We start from the raw sequence: 15249 nt of genomic DNA, 5'->3' as shown, positions 1-15249 counted from the left end.
ATAAGAAAATGATTGATTCCGCTCTGATATCTGAATTATTAGATACATCTTTCTAGTTCTGTAGCAAAACAATTACATACAGAAGAGATTAACGCACTACTTATAATATATATATACACACTAAGACCACTTCTGCATCTTTCTTTAATAACTAAGCAATTAAGGGACCACCTAATGACAGACGATGAAGTTCATATTCTGCTGCGCTCTACTCTTTAGCAATTATCTTCACAGTAGAACACTTGGATTGAAGGTTTCCAAGTAAAAATCTTGATAAAATTATCCCTTCGTAATCATTTCACGTCTGGGCTGCTCATATGCCAACATGTTTTCTTGCGGCATTGACAACAAGAGAGAGGCATATCGAGAGACATATGCTTCAAGTAGCTCAAATGTCCTAATCTATTGTACTCCAGGCAGACAGCGTCCCATAATTTAAAGTTGACATTACTTCTATATTAACCAGTCACAGTTTGGCCAAGTGATCGGGAACGTGCCACTTGTATATCATAAGTGCGAACATTTTTCTCAAGAATCTTGCTGTGATGTAGCATCAGTTGCCTCCGCAGACATAAAATCGATGTTGACCGAACAGTTCATGACACCCTAATCATGCAGAAGTGTTGAGACTTAAAAGAGTTCAGAACTTCAGATTCCATTCTTATAAAGCAAATGCAGCTAAGATAAAGAAGAACAGAAGTAGGATTTCAAGAAAGACACTTGGACTTACCTCCATTCCAACAAAATGACGGAAAATCTTCACTGAAGTTATCTGGGATCAAGCTTTTCACCTCTGTTTTTTCTGGCAGATATGTTAAAGTTCTGCATCAGCTACATTTGCCTGGAAGTAAATATATTAAATGAACAAAATTGGCAGAACTAAACTGTAAATAAATATCTAGAGCTGTGCCTAGGTTTTACTTGGTTTCTAGGGAATCAAAACCAAGCGATTGCATTTGCATTTTTCTAAGAGTTATCCCAAATCTCCATCATTCATAACTGGTTGCCTTTCCCGTACTCTTGGCACCAAAAGGTTATTGAATAATTACTATCACTGGAGAGTTCAACTATCCTTTCAACTTAAATGGTTTAATCCAAAGGCATCAAAACGTCATGGTCTTCCTTTACCTCAGCCTCATCAGGCCCAATTGTTGCTGACAACAAATGAGGAACATAACCCAATCTTCTCATCTCCAGTGTTAAATTTTCAATTGTAGCATAAATGATCTCAGATTGACTGTGTGAGGAATCACTGGCAATAAATATATGAATGCCGTTATTAACTTCAATCCAACTGCATCCAGGCTGCTTTTTAACTCCTATACATTTAATTTCTGTTCTAACTTGAGTAACTTCATTCAATTTCCCTGAATCTTCATATAAATTTGCGAGAAGGACGCGGTAGCCAATATTATTAGGATCAAGTTCAAAAATATGATTAGCAACAACTTCTGCCAGCTTAACATCACCATGACTTTTGCAAGATCCAAGAAGTGAACCCCATACTCGGTCATCTGGGGAGCAGGACATTGCCATTATCAGATTATATGCTTCATCCAGATGACCAGCTCGGCCAAGAAGATCGATCATGCAAGTATATTGTTCAACTCGAGGATCAAGGTTATAGTCTTTTACCATGCTATCAAAATATTTCCATCCCATTTCAACCTTCCCAGCATGGCTACAAGCAGAAAGGACAGCAGTAAATGTAGCGTGGTCAGGCTTCATACCTGCTTCTTTCATCTTTTCAAATAGAGCAAACATTTTATCAGTATGACCATGCATTCCAAAACATAACATAATTGAGTTCCATGATACTTCATCTCTTGCAGGCATTTTGTCAAATACTGTCCACGAGCTATTTACGTCGCCACATTTAGCATAGGTACTTATTAGAGAATTGCTCACAAGAATATTGAACTCAAACCCATGCCTTAAAAGATAGCAATGCAACTCTTTACAAAGTACAATGACAGATAAGTGAGCGCAAACAGAGAGAATACATGCCACTGTTACAGTATTTGGTTTTATTTGTTCAGATTGCATATTACGAAATTCCCTTAAAGCTTTATCTGCATACTCATTTTGAGCAAATCCAGATATTAGGGCATTCCAGGATACCAAATCCCTGGTTGGTAATCTATAGAAAACTTCTTGAGCAGACTCCATGTCTCCACATTTTCCATACAAATCAACAAGGGCACCACCAACAAATATATCGGAATCAAAACCTAGTTTTACTGCCAATCCATGGATTTCCATGCCTTTGGGCTTAAGAACCAAGGATGAACATGCCCGTAGGGCTGCCAAAAGGATGACAGAATCGGGAAATCTATACTCCAACAAGAAGTCTTGAAATAATTGCAATGCCGCATTTGAATAATCATGCTGGGCACAGTTCGATATTACCGAACCCCACATGACTAAGTTATAATTTTGAGATTGTCTGAAAATTTTCAAACCTGTTTCAGGATCACCACATTTAAAGTACATCTCCATTAGAGCTGTCACAACTCTTATATCACTTTCGAGCCCAAAGCTGTGAATGATTCCATGGATCTGCTTCCCAACTGCTAAATTCAAAGATTGTGAGAGCAAAACTAAAATAGCAACCAGAGTTGAGGAATCTGGGTTAATCCCTAGTTCCAACATCTTGGTGAATGATTCCCAAGCCAATGAAAGGCACTCGTTTGAAACATATCCCAAAATTATCACATTCCATACAACTCGATTTTCCCTAACTAATTCTTCATCAATACTTCTCTTAAAAACATGTTCAGCATTCTTTATATCCCCACATTTCATGTACATGTCAATCAATCCACCAACCAAGAATTCATCAAAATCTAACCCACTTTTCACAAGGAACCCATGAATCTCTTTCCCACAAGACAAGAACTTCAAGGAAGCGCATGATGAGAGAGCAGATAGACAAGCTACCCGATTTAGGTATATCCCACCGACTTCCCTGATCATCCAGCTAAACCTCATCAACGAATTTGCATAACCTCCTGATTGGCAAAACCCAGATATCATAGAATTCCACGAAACTAAATCTCTCCTTTCCATTTTCTCAAACATTTTAACTGCATCCCTAACTGCCCCACATTTCCAATACATACCCAAAAGCGAATTTTTAATGTATATATCTTCTAAAACTCCCAACTTTAACAAATGCCCGTGAATTTCCTTGCCCATAGTAATATCAAGAAGGCCACCAACGGCTTTAATTAGACAGGGAAAGAATTGAAACTTCTCTACAGGAAAACCACATTCAAGCAAATTAAGGTATACCACGATTGCATCTTCAAAAAATCCATTATCTGTACACTCTTTAATCTTGCTATTAACCAGTGAAATATCAATGATAGGCTTACTGCTAAAAAACCCACGAATATCACTTGATTTCTGAAGTTGATTATTAGAAAACGGAAATGAAGCGAAAAAACTATTTCGAAAACTACAAGAAATTGCAGGGTTCTTTGTGCCAGACACGACATGGTTGGGACTGTAAATAGCTACCTTATACTGCACTGACCGACGATGTTGGTCGTTGCAGTGAGCGTGCAAAGGTAGTGACTTTGGGTTGACTGATCTCACAGTTTCCATTCTTGCCTTGGCCAAGAACTGCTAGGCGGTGATAGTTTTTACTTCTCTTGCCTTTAAGAACTTTTTCTGGGACAAAATTACCCTTATTCGTTCAAAGGAATTTCAGTCATACCCACATATATTCAGCTCCTCTGCCTCCAAATTCCCTCCTAATTTCCGTCGCCATTTGTCGTCCGGTGCTGAGTTTATAAGAATGGAAGCTAAACCCTCAAGTTCGCCGACGAGCCTTGTCGATAAGTTAGTTGTGAGTTTTATCTTCTCTTCCTTGCTATTCCGATTCTCTCCTCTAAGTTTACTATTCTTCTTGTTTTTTTTTTTCGCTTATTTTTGGAAATTGTGTGATTTAGGTGCCAGGAGATGTGGTTATTGATCTTTCCACCATGAGTAACCAGACTATCAAGCTCGGTGGCGGTCTGCGTCAGGTTCCTCTTTTAACGTTTTGATTCCAAATTTTGTTCTTCGTTTTTCGTTTTTCGTTTTTTGTTTGTTGTGTGCGCGCGTATTCGTCTTGTTAGTTCGTTTTATTTTTTGATTAGTTTTTGTGCATTAGTGTCATAATTTTCGCCAAGGTCATTTTTTTGTTAATAACTGAAACCATGGCATGCTTCTGCTTAAAAATCCTTTCAACTGAAATTTTATGGTGTGCACGTGCTAGTATCTCCTCTGAATTATGCCTTTTACTGAGAAGAAAAGATCTTGTCTTTCAAAATTTGGAGCGAACTTGTAGCTTAACTATATAATGTCAAGGGCATTGCCTGTTCGATGTTTGGTTTGATTATACTGTTAAATGTCATTATAGTGCCGTCTCCAAATTAATAGTTAATTCTTGTTCTGTTCTTAATCCATCCAAGAGTTTCTACAAATGTAGTTAGCATAGTTATTACCTTCCCAATCCTAAATAAAATAGAAAATGTCGATGTATTTCATTTTTATGAGAATGCACTGGCATTTGTTTTGGTTATTTTCTAGGACTGTGATGCTATCTCTGTCACGAAGTCTGGAAAATTGAGGTTCTCGAAGCCAAATAAATATTGGGTGGAAGGCTCCCAGAAAAGGGTAAGTATGATTATACACTGAGTATTAAAAAGATGAACTATCATTGCCTATCAGCTCATGTTCTAGGAAGTTGTGACTTTTATTTCTCTCCTATTTGGTGATCAAAGTGTCTGAATATTGTTCAAGTTCTTCTATCATCATCTTAACCATGAGAATCTCTGTATGCTACAGAATGTATTGTACTGTCTCCTATTGCACCTCACTTTGACCTGTTTTTTCTTTTTCTGATTTTTTATTGGGCTGTGAGGAGGAGATTGTTATGCAAGTCAAATAGGATTGAATTGTTTGCATGTTTTCAATGTAGTCTGGGTGGAACAATGTGGGTTATGGCACTATGGCAGAGATGTTGGATTTGTCATAATGAGGTCCTTCTATTTCCTCTTAAATTTTTACATGTTCAACTCATTTTGGCTAGATTTCGATTTGTTTGCACTGAATTAACATTCTTTTAAGGAAGATACAGATTCATAATTTTGGTTGCGTAAGTTTTTTTACATTGATAGGGATCCTAGATCATATATTTCAAGGTTTAGTTCCTAATATCCCACTGAAGAAACACGGTAAATATTTTCATGATGATCATCTAGTTCATTGCCTTTATGCCTAAAAATATTTTTCTTTTTCTTCTATCCTTCGTCAGATGTTGTTGTTCCAATGATTTTTTTAAGAGGAAATTGTAAGATTGGAAGTAGGCTTGGATTGTAATATTTATCTTGTTTTATTTCTTACATTACTTTTGAATAGATTTGTAGAGTTCAAAACTTAAGATATCCTTGCATATGATGGTCTATCTGATTGCTTCTGCAGTATGTGCCTTGTGCAGAGGATAGTGTCCTTGGAATCGTGGTCGACTCCAAAGCAGAAGTAAGTGATTCAATATGCTTTGTGTTATGAATTTTGGTGGTGTTGGTTCATTTGTGATAGTCGTATTCAGATTTGTGTTATAACTTGTCATGTTGTTTTAGACAAAGTGGGAAAACATGGTAAATTTGGCATCAATAAATACTCACTGTTTTTATTTTGTTGAAGGGCTATAATGATTGTAACTGAATAGCTGTGAGACAAATTGAATGTTATACAATAACAAAAGAAACCTAAAGATTCTCTTAGTAAGCACATAGCTGGAACATCTTTAAAAGATTTACTTCAGTTTCTTTTCTTGATTCTCTGCACCAAAATATTTTTCATCTCCTGGAAAAGTCTTCTACTCAAAAGTTGCACAATACACTACTCTAAACTGATAAATAATTCTTCATGTTGGTGAGCCTACTATCCACCCTGCAGACTGAATGAAAATTAATCGGTTAGGAAACAAGTAGTAACATCTAGTGATCCCCATGCTCATTGTTTTGAGATGAGCTTTTGTTTACTTGCATTCGATTGGAATTGCTATGATTTTGAGCAAGAATGTAGATTTTTCATTTGCAAACCACCTTCACCTTCTATCTCCCACCCTCCATGTCAAGTGCTTGTTTTATATTTCTTCCACGTTATTATGCCCTTTATCTTCATTTCAATGTATTTATGTCAATTTTCCATTTCAATGTATTATTCAATTTGATTGTGGGTGATATTATTTTGAGAACATTTTTTTTTTTAACATATTCTTTGTTTGCAGAACTTTCTTGTGGACATAAAAGGACCTACCTTGGCATTTTTGCCTGTGCTTGCATTTGAAGGAGGCACAAGGAGAAACATACCAAAATTCGAGGTGCTTACTATATAGAGTTATCCATCACTTGCAAAGATAGCATGATCTATCAAAGTATAGTGAGATTTGTCAAATAGTCTTAAATCATATTGTGAACTTAGAAATCTCTATAATCACACCCTGCGCTGTGACCTTTAAGCAGGAATTGAAGGAGAGAGGGTGGTAGCTCCAAAATTTTTAAAATTTTTTACCATGTAAAATGGTGCCCTCTTTCTCTTCCTCTCTCTCTATTCCCTTCTCCCTGAATTTTGAAAAATTTTCTTGGCTCCTCCAAGTTTTCAACTGTGGATTCACCACTGGCTTTAATATCAAGACCATGCTTTAACATGCTACTATATCAAAGCCTGGAATTTTATGAGCAGTTGCAATTGGAAATCCTGATTAAAATTTCTTTTTCTCGTTTATAATCTTCGAAAAATGAGGGAGTTGAAGGATACTTTTAATTAGAAATGGTTTATGTACTCAATGTTTATAGACAACAATAATTGTATAAGTTGCAGTTAAAACTATTCAACCTTATGTATAAAACTTCTTTCCAAGATACTTACATAGTGAACTAGTAATGCTTAACTATTTTGTATACATGTGCATGAAATTGAAATTTTTATTGTGTCCTTAAAACCTTACATCAAACTTTTTGCATAAAAGATGAGTTGGAAGGCATTTCAGAAAGAAAATTCGATGAGAGTGGGTGTTGAATAGGATATCCAAGTTAAAGAATAGGGTTGACATTTTAGTGTTTAACACTGTTCAGTTTTCACTTACTCCCATCCTTTGTTATTCGTACTGTATGTCTGAAATGTTTCTTTTGCCACTGCCTTTTGGCACAGGTCGGTACGTTGCTTTATGTTCGGGTTGTGAAGGCAAATCCTGGAATGAATCCCGAGTTATCATGCACTGATGGTTGGTTAACATGCATTATTTATAGTTCATACGCATGCATTCTTTATTTTGGTGAATTACTAGAGTATTATTAGGTCTCTAAATTTTATGTGATTTTTAGCCAGTGGGAAAGCAGCAGAATTTGGTGTCCTCAAAGATGGCTACATGTTTGAATGCTCAACTGGTCTGTCAAGAATGTGAGGCATCTTCTCCCAGTTTAACTTTTTGGAGATAGAAAACCACTGTCTTAGCATGATTACTTTACAGAAAAATTATGAAGCTACCATCTCTCTCTTTCATTATCGTGTCTGACCTTTCATTTAATTTTAGGTTGTTGAGCTCACCAACATGTCCAGTTCTTGAGGCTCTTGGCAATAAGCTCTCCTTTGAGATAGCAGTTGGCTTAAATGGCCGCGTTTGGGTACGACCCTTTCTGCAACGCTGTAGTATTTACTTTCGATTTCTTTTTTTTTTTTTTTTGGTCCTACTCTTTACTTTTGGTTTTACTACACCATTTCTTCTCTTCTTAACGCATAATATGTGGTACTGGGCCAGGTTAAAACATTTTTAAGACATGATATATTGCAGTTATTATTGTTTCCTCTAATTCTTTTCCAAAAAATTTGTTAATATTGCCCACCTTGAGAACTTTCTCAAGACATTCTTCTACATTAGAGCCCTTTCCTCTTTTTTGTTACTTTCTGGGAACTTGGAAACCTTTATGTGGAAAAATATAATGTCTTCTGATGTGTATATATACTTTTTGAATTTCTTATTAATCCAGGTGAACGCCACCTCTCCTTCAACAGTGATTATTGTTGCAAATGCAATAATGAACTCAGAAACATTGAGTGGGGTGCAACAGAAAATTATGGTGGAGAAACTGCTGCAGAAAATCCAAAGTATGTTAAATGCATTTTTTCATCCCTTCATCTTCTACTATAAACTTGTTTCATTAATCTTTCAACGAGCACCTCCTAATAATTTGGTTTCTTTCGATCTATTTTGCAGCATAAATGGAAACCAATCAACACTGGATCAACTCAGTCGACCATCTTTGATTAAATGTAGAAGTTTGAAAACACAGCAAAATTCGACAGCTACCAGCTCACGCCTTCTGATTGCCTCCGAAAGGCACGACACCAAGTTTGCAGGTAGAAAGGGGTATTTAGGATGATTCTTGGAAATGGGCAATAGCCCCTTTGAGTGTAGAAGTAGAACTATTGAGGACAAGGATGCCCTTTGGAACCAATTTTGTCAATTTTACCTAAGCTTTTGCTGCAATTACTTGTTAAATGATGCAGATGATGTGCAAAGACCTTAAATGCCAACTGTTCTTATGCTTCTAGTGATATGTCTAGTGCAATTAATGGTGGATGTGATTTATTAAATACAAGATGTAGGATTTTAGTACTATCATTTAATTCTTTGTTGTTGAACAATCCTGTCTTGGTGATCTAAGTGAACAGCTAATGTGTCTATGTATACACATAATTAATCAACTATGATAATTTCAAATTTTAACCTAATCCATTGGCTGATTGCATGAAGACAAACACCGACAGGGTCCATTTTGGTTCTATGGATGTAAAGCACATTAAAGAATTGCGGTATATGAGAGCCCAGTCATTTCATTCATTATGTAAGATTTGGCTTCTCCTTTTTTTTTTTTCGTTCTTTTTGCTGATAAATTTATTTATGGATGTATGTAGGGATGTTCATAGTTTGGTTTGATCAGTTTGAAATTTTATCCAAACTAAATATTTAAATGGAATCAAATCATCAAATGTCTTCAATGAACTAAACTTATAAATTCAATTTGGTTTTGTTTATATATACATAATTACTTCACATCGCTTCTGTTTTATCTCAACAGTAAAATTTATAAAAAATAAAAATAAAAAAAAAAACATATTTTGAAAAAATTTTAAAAAAGGGAAAATGTTAATGCTTGAATGGCTGATTCCCCCATCTAACATGCTCTTTTTATTTTGAAAGGAAGGTTGAAAAAAAAATTTTTTAATTTTCTCATTATTTCTCTGAAAACCCTAGATTATTAAACTAGAAAGCAGTAACAGATCTCTACCTCTAAAAATCACGATAATAGAAGTACAAATCGTACAATCCCATGTCTCCATGTGTCTGCTTCTGCATGGCCCTTTCTCAACCCTGATCTTAAACCGCATTCAATAGCTTTTGTTTCTTTCTGGCCTTGAAAAATGAAGCCTTGGTGCCCAGTTTATCAGAAAGAACAGCAAACTTGTCTAATTCCACATTTCAAAATAATTTCACTTAAATTAATTGAAACCATAGTTAATAATACTAGGGATCAAAATGACATATTTTCAGGAAATATACTTCTCCGAAAATATATTTTTAAGGGAATAATTTCTGAAAAAGAATAACTTTGAATGTGTTTGATATGCATATCAACTTTCTAAAAAGTAAAATATTTTTAAATTTTAAAATTACCATAATATAAGTGTGTTTAGGAATATATCGGTAAATTCATTATACTTAGTAACTTAGTCATTGGTCCCTAAAAAATACACTTCTCCAAAAATTACATCTACCTAATCTACTTAACCCAACTAAACTTCATCTAATTGCTCATTTATTCACGGGTGCACGAAGACTGTCTTGTACCTTTATGGCATACATAATATAATGAACGCTTTTACATTACATATTTTTTTCTCTTTCCCAATTCAGTGGGAGAAAAGGACCCAACACTTATATGTACAGATGTAAAACTGGACGAGTTGCCATGACCTAGCGTGTATACACTCCATGGCGCAACTATGACCTAGCGTGTATAACTTTACCACTCACTATATAGAAAATCAAGCATTTCTCCCTTTCAAACTCTGACATTTTAGGTATTGATGATGATGACATATTAGACTTGCTTAGACTGAGTTTGTAGATTTATTTGTGAATTAAACTGATGAAAATAGATTGATTTTTAAATATTATTCTCCTTTTATCTTTTTTTTTTATAAGGAATATCATGGTTTCAATGTAAAAAGTATGTCAAATCAACTACAACCATGATCACATACCTCCTATCTCTCAACCATACAACTATACATTCTCATTTGCGAACTATATAAACACCTCTCTACTCTCTACTGCAAATTACAATCCAATCTCCAGAACTGTCTCTCTAAAAGGACTACTTTATATTTATGTATATTAAGAATTATTAAAATAAATAATAGACACAAGATATATAGATATCAATGCAAGGAGGGAGCAGTAGTAGTGCCTGTGCATATAAAAAAGGGTTGTGGACAGTTGAAGAAGACAGAATTCTATTGGATTACATAAAGATCCATGGCAAGGGGAAGTGGAATCGAGTTGCAAAACTCACAGGTTAATTTAAATTCTTTCTTTCCATAAATTTAAGTTACTTGCTTTTTCTTATTCAGTCTTGAAAACTTAATTAATTAAGTTTTACAGCGCTGAAGAGATGTGGCAAAAGCTGCAGATTAAGATGGATGAATTATCTAAGTCCAAACATCAAGCGTGGCAATTTCTCTGAGGAAGAAGATGATCTTATCATTCGCCTCCATAAACTACTTGGCAACAGGTTTCGATTTCTTTCTTTTTCTCTCAATTCATATATTTGGTTCTTCAGTTTCTTGCATGCAAATTCTTGCTTAATTAGTATTTATTTCATTTCGAAGACATATAATTAATATTCCTCTAGATTATGAAAATTTATGCACCAAACTATTATTTATTTGCGAATCAAATTGTTTAACGGCCATCACCAAGCATATGGTTTGCTTCAACCCAAGTTCCTGGTTAGCTAAATCTGGCTCGACCCAAAGTACAAAAATTTTGTTACTGAATTTTCTTTTTTTTTTTTTTAATTAGGTGGTCGTTAATTGCGGGTCGGGTTCCGGGTAGAACTGATAATCAAGTGAAGAACTATTGGAACACTCATTTGAGCAGAAGACTTGGTGTCAAGAAGGAGAATTATAAAGTTACTACTTCATCTACAACCTTCTCTGGAGAATTATTAAGGAACAATTCTGATAATCCATCGAGTTCAAATTATATATCAAATCCTAATAATAACAATAATGGCGGTACTGGCCGAAATGCTGCTGAAGATAGGTCCAAGGAATTAGTTGAGCTCGCCATCAATCAAGAAGTGAAAATGGCGGATCTGGATGATAATTCATTTTTATTTTTAAATGATAACTATCCTGATCTTTATAACCCTAATTTATTAGAAATGTAGATGAATCTCTTGATTATTTATGGGTATAATTTTTAAACTCTCATTTTGTATGTAAAAACTCCTTGGCTTCGTATGTGTTTGTCTATTTGCTTATTGCAGTTAAATCTGGCAGTGATTAATCAAATTCACTAATTGGTCTATATTTTCACACCTAGTAAGATATTATATTGTGAGCTATGCACCGAATCCACTCAGACCTGCACAGAATTGTTTTTAGATTAGAACCACCTCATAGCCTAAAAAGCCTTTTGTTAATCTAAAACTTGTCCTCCTTCGTGTACTTCACTTTTACTTTGTGTTTAGCCGGTATAGAATTCGCCTAGGGTGTCATAGAATGAAAAGATACCGTTGATAATTATCAATACGTTATTTTATTGAACATTTTAATTTATAAAAAATTGTATCTTCAATGATTCAACTTTACAAAAATATACTTCCTAAATATTTATTTAATGCTTAAAAATTTTAAAAATTATTGTTCATTAATTTATATTAAAAGATGTATGAAGTAAATCACATATAGAATATCTACTAGTAATTGAAAATTGTGTAAAATTAAAATGTTTAATACATGTAAATTTAATATTTGAAGAATTTAATAAATTAATCTAAAAATCGAAGTTGTTATTAATTTTTTCTTAGAAAATTCAAGAATCAATATGTGTTGAGCCCAAGAAGAACAATACCGAAGATAGACTTAAAAGGGTGACATGATGTGTAATGGACCCGCACTAGCTATGCATGAAGAAGCTGTTCTGGGAATTATGCTTTTGGAATGCTTAAAAGTGGATTAATTATTAATCTGTGGTCTCACATGATCTGTCCAAACGTTCTATGATTATGATTTATATCTACCCCTTTGTCTTTTGGTTCCATTTTCAAGAACGAACTCGTTAGCAGTAAGGTAATGAAAATTAAAATTTTATTCATCAATTTAGAGAAAATTATTACATTTCCACCATTATTTAAGCACTAGCACTTGCTTTAAAGGAAACAATCCAAGTAGGAAGAAACTGATTATATTGGAATTGGTTGTGTAATGCAGTCTTTAACCTCCCAAAGCTCAAAAATCCCATTAACAAAATCATAATAGCCACCTCTTAGTGTAAGTTTCCCTTTGTCCATTGCTGCCTTCACATATGGGTAGGTCTGTATGTTTATCAGTGAGAAATTCACTGATTCCTGCAAAATAAAATTTTCCCATTTTGAATTTTAGAGGGAAAGAAAAGAAAATGTTAAGGGGAAAAAAAAAGGATGGATTTTTATTTGTGGGTTTACCCTTTCACAAATCTTGCATTGCTCATAGAAATCAAGGTGAGGATGCTCTTCCAAAACCTTGCGTTTGGCAGGTAATCCAATTTTGACCCAATCATCAATGAAGTCACTGCCCACATAAATTAAAAAATTAACACAATTATCAAAATTAAATAAAATTATTAATCAAAACAAAATATGAAGATTTTTCAACAATCTTACTTGGAAGTAGAACCATCTTTTGGAAGACTCATAAGCGTCTCTATTCCACCGCAACGACTATGTCCGATAATTAGAATATTTTCCACCTATGAAATATCGTTGTATTTAGCAATCAAAGAAACAAAAACATAATAAAATTTACAAATAAAAATTAGCTAATGATGCTTAGCTGAAGTGGCTAATTATGCTGATACTCTAAGATTCAAGTTAGAATCTTGCCCACCATTTAATTTACATTTTTAATTCTTACCCACGTTAGGGTTTACTGGATTTGTCTGAAAAAAAAAAAAAAAAAAAAAAAAAAAACGCTGGACATATATACTTACGTGTAAATGTGCCACAGCATATTCTATGGCTGCTCCAACTCCAGAATACCTTAGCTGCAGGAAAACAAACGACAACCTTAATTAGTTAGCATATGAATTGTTTATATAAAATGTATATAAGTTAATTAAGGGGCTTTAACTATTAGAGAAACCTGGTTAAATGGAGGGACCATGTTGGCAATATTGCGGACCATGAAGGCTTCACCAGGTTGGAAGTCAAGGACATGAGATGGGCTAACTCGTGAGTCCGAGCAAGCAAATACCAAAAACTGCACCGACACCACTAATTATTAATTAGCATTATACTAAATATATTTTAATCATTTTTAGATTGGATTAGTACCTTTGGTTGCTGGCCTTCTGCTACTGATGGACTGCAAAAATAAGTACAAAAAAAATAAATAAATAAAATATAAATTCTTTTAACATTTTTTCTAAATTATCATTTTAATGTTGTTATAAAAATAATTTTGAAAAACTTTTTTTCTATATATTTTGTAAAATTATACTATGAAAATTTATAAAATCATATATTAACAGGGTTTAGTTGTGCCATGTCATACTCATATTTGTTCCGCAAGAAGTAATGGAAGCCATCCTTAATTCTTTGAACTGGATCAAAAGGATGTTCTGGACCTTGCAACTCTACGATCAGCTTCTCAATTTTTTCTTCAACTACATCGTTTACGCCATCCTTTTCACTGCAAAATCAAGATATTGATGAAATGTCTACTTGTGAAATCACCATCCAAGAATAGAGATCCAACGGTATTTTAATTCATCCAAATTTAATGTCCAACAGTAATCATATATAGGAAAACTCCATGGATATAGAATTCCATTTTGCACTCCACAATCCGATTATCAATGTGGAGACTATAAGTTGATGGATTTGAACATTAAATTGTATAATCCTATTACCCAGCGATCAGAAGTTTCTTCAATCCTTCGATTAATTTTTGCTCAGGCAATGATTGCTTAGCCATATTTTCCTGCACAGTAAAATGAATTTAATCACCATCATAGTTTTGTTAAATTACTATTAATACTTCAATCTATATTTGAATTTTCAAATAATATAAAATCGTGAAAAATGCAAGCATAATAAATTTATAGTAATATAGCCATAATGAAATATAATAATGTATATGCTTGAGTGCAGAGAGCATAAACAGCAGAGCTGAAATTTGTGTTCTTCAATTTCAAAGAAAATGAAAACAGACCTTATTTTTGCAAGTCTTGATTGGGAAAGACTAAGTAGATATCTAACGATACTTATAGGGTAAATCAGTTCAAGTGAATCAAGCACTACTTATAACTTCTGTCCAGCAGGGTTGAGCATACTTTATTTACACCGACAAAATAGATAGTATTAAATCGGTTCGATTTAGTTTGATTTTAACGTAAATGGTTCAGTTTTAATTTTTATGAAAAATTTAAAATTATTTGTTCAATTTTAGCTTTATTTAATGTTGTATTCGACAATAGCTTTTTAAGTAGCTTTTAGCTTTTTGACTGATCAAGACCAACCACTAAACGCTACTTAAAACATTGTTCGATGAGTCAATGTTTGAACTAGTTTTTGAAAGTTATGGTAGTGTTTTATAAAAAATTAACTCATTTAACATTTAACTATTAAAAACAGCTAACAGTTAAATGTTATTAAAATAGTTAATAATTAAATGCTGCTAAAATATTAATTTTATCGAATAGACACCGAGAATTAACTAAAAACTGAACAAATCGATTTGATTTAATTTCTTTATTTGGGTTTAGTTTACGTTTCACGAATCGAAAACTCACCTAACATGGGTTTGCAGTACATTTTGTTTTTTAGTTGACATAGGATCATAATTCATATCTGTTTAAACTACCATAGTCCAACCTCACTTTCAAATCCCATCCCACCTGCCACTCCAGTGGTACTCCATTATTTA

The 15249-nt window shown here is 33.8% G+C and overlaps 3 protein-coding genes and 1 non-coding gene across 5 annotated transcripts; 2 read left to right on the top strand and 2 right to left on the bottom strand.

Moving 5' to 3' along the window:
• Window position 1: 1 nt before the first annotated feature.
• On the bottom strand, window positions 2-3609 carry LOC105640388 (putative pentatricopeptide repeat-containing protein At3g01580). 2 transcript variants are annotated; one of them, XM_012224684.4, is made up of 3 exons: window positions 922-3609; window positions 731-841; window positions 2-606 (listed from the first exon to the last, which is right to left on the bottom strand). In XM_012224684.4, the coding sequence occupies exon 1, from the start codon at window positions 3607-3609 to the stop codon at window positions 1090-1092; it is 2520 nt and encodes an 839-aa protein (XP_012080074.1). In that variant the 3' UTR covers window positions 2-606; window positions 731-841; window positions 922-1089. The 2 variants fall into 2 exon arrangements, with proteins under 2 accessions (XP_012080074.1, XP_012080073.1); XM_012224683.4 differs by having other exon boundaries at window positions 731-3609.
• Window positions 3610-3719: 110 nt separating this feature from the next.
• LOC105640387 (uncharacterized) lies at window positions 3720-8677 on the top strand. Its single transcript, XM_012224682.4, has 10 exons — window positions 3720-3853; window positions 3957-4031; window positions 4579-4665; window positions 5473-5529; window positions 6284-6376; window positions 7207-7279; window positions 7380-7455; window positions 7589-7679; window positions 8043-8160; window positions 8270-8677. The coding sequence occupies exons 1-10, from the start codon at window positions 3803-3805 to the stop codon at window positions 8272-8274; spliced, it is 726 nt and encodes a 241-aa protein (XP_012080072.1). The 5' UTR covers window positions 3720-3802; the 3' UTR covers window positions 8275-8677.
• Window positions 8678-10229: 1552 nt separating this feature from the next.
• LOC105640746 (transcription factor WER) lies at window positions 10230-11668 on the top strand. Its single transcript, XR_016322844.1, has 3 exons — window positions 10230-10633; window positions 10721-10850; window positions 11141-11668. It is a non-coding gene; the product is annotated as a transcription factor WER (transcript).
• A 742-nt stretch (window positions 11669-12410) lies between these two features.
• LOC105640386 (carbonic anhydrase 2) lies at window positions 12411-14635 on the bottom strand. The gene is made up of 9 exons (XM_012224679.4): window positions 14536-14635; window positions 14234-14304; window positions 13876-14013; window positions 13656-13686; window positions 13465-13581; window positions 13313-13366; window positions 12987-13072; window positions 12789-12894; window positions 12411-12692 (listed from the first exon to the last, which is right to left on the bottom strand). Exons 2-9 carry the CDS (start codon window positions 14296-14298, stop codon window positions 12528-12530), a joined length of 762 nt encoding a protein of 253 aa, XP_012080069.1. The 5' UTR covers window positions 14299-14304; window positions 14536-14635; the 3' UTR covers window positions 12411-12527.
• Between the last annotated feature and the right edge of the window lie 614 nt (window positions 14636-15249).

The sequence above is a fragment of the Jatropha curcas genome, chromosome 10, assembly GCF_041381405.1.
Source record: "Jatropha curcas cultivar XTBG-Jc1 chromosome 10, XTBG_Jcur_1.0, whole genome shotgun sequence".
Lineage (NCBI taxonomy): Eukaryota > Viridiplantae > Streptophyta > Magnoliopsida > Malpighiales > Euphorbiaceae > Jatropha > Jatropha curcas.
The sequence above is the reverse complement of the archived record's forward strand: the minus strand, read 5'-3'. Positions and strand labels throughout refer to the sequence as shown.

What these genes read in the sequence shown, in the direction of transcription:
- LOC105640388 (XM_012224683.4), bottom strand. Translation starts at nt 3,609, where the DNA reads ATGGAAACTGTGAGATCAGTCAACCCAAAGTCACTACCTTTGCACGCT.
- LOC105640387 (XM_012224682.4), top strand. Translation starts at nt 3,803, where the DNA reads ATGGAAGCTAAACCCTCAAGTTCGCCGACGAGCCTTGTCGATAAGTTA. An exon ending in TCGGTGGCGGTCTGCGTCAG is followed by an intron (nt 4,032 to 4,578) that starts GTTCCTCTTTTA and finishes GTTATTTTCTAG; the next exon opens with GACTGTGATGCTATCTCTGT. An exon ending in GCTTAAATGGCCGCGTTTGG is followed by an intron (nt 7,680 to 8,042) that starts GTACGACCCTTT and finishes TTATTAATCCAG; the next exon opens with GTGAACGCCACCTCTCCTTC.
- LOC105640386 (XM_012224679.4), bottom strand. Translation starts at nt 14,298, where the DNA reads ATGGCTAAGCAATCATTGCCTGAGCAAAAATTAATCGAAGGATTGAAG. An exon ending in AAAGATGGTTCTACTTCCAA is followed by an intron (nt 12,895 to 12,986) that starts GTAAGATTGTTG and finishes TTATGTGGGCAG; the next exon opens with TGACTTCATTGATGATTGGG. An exon ending in AATGCAAGATTTGTGAAAGG is followed by an intron (nt 12,693 to 12,788) that starts GTAAACCCACAA and finishes TTTATTTTGCAG; the next exon opens with GAATCAGTGAATTTCTCACT.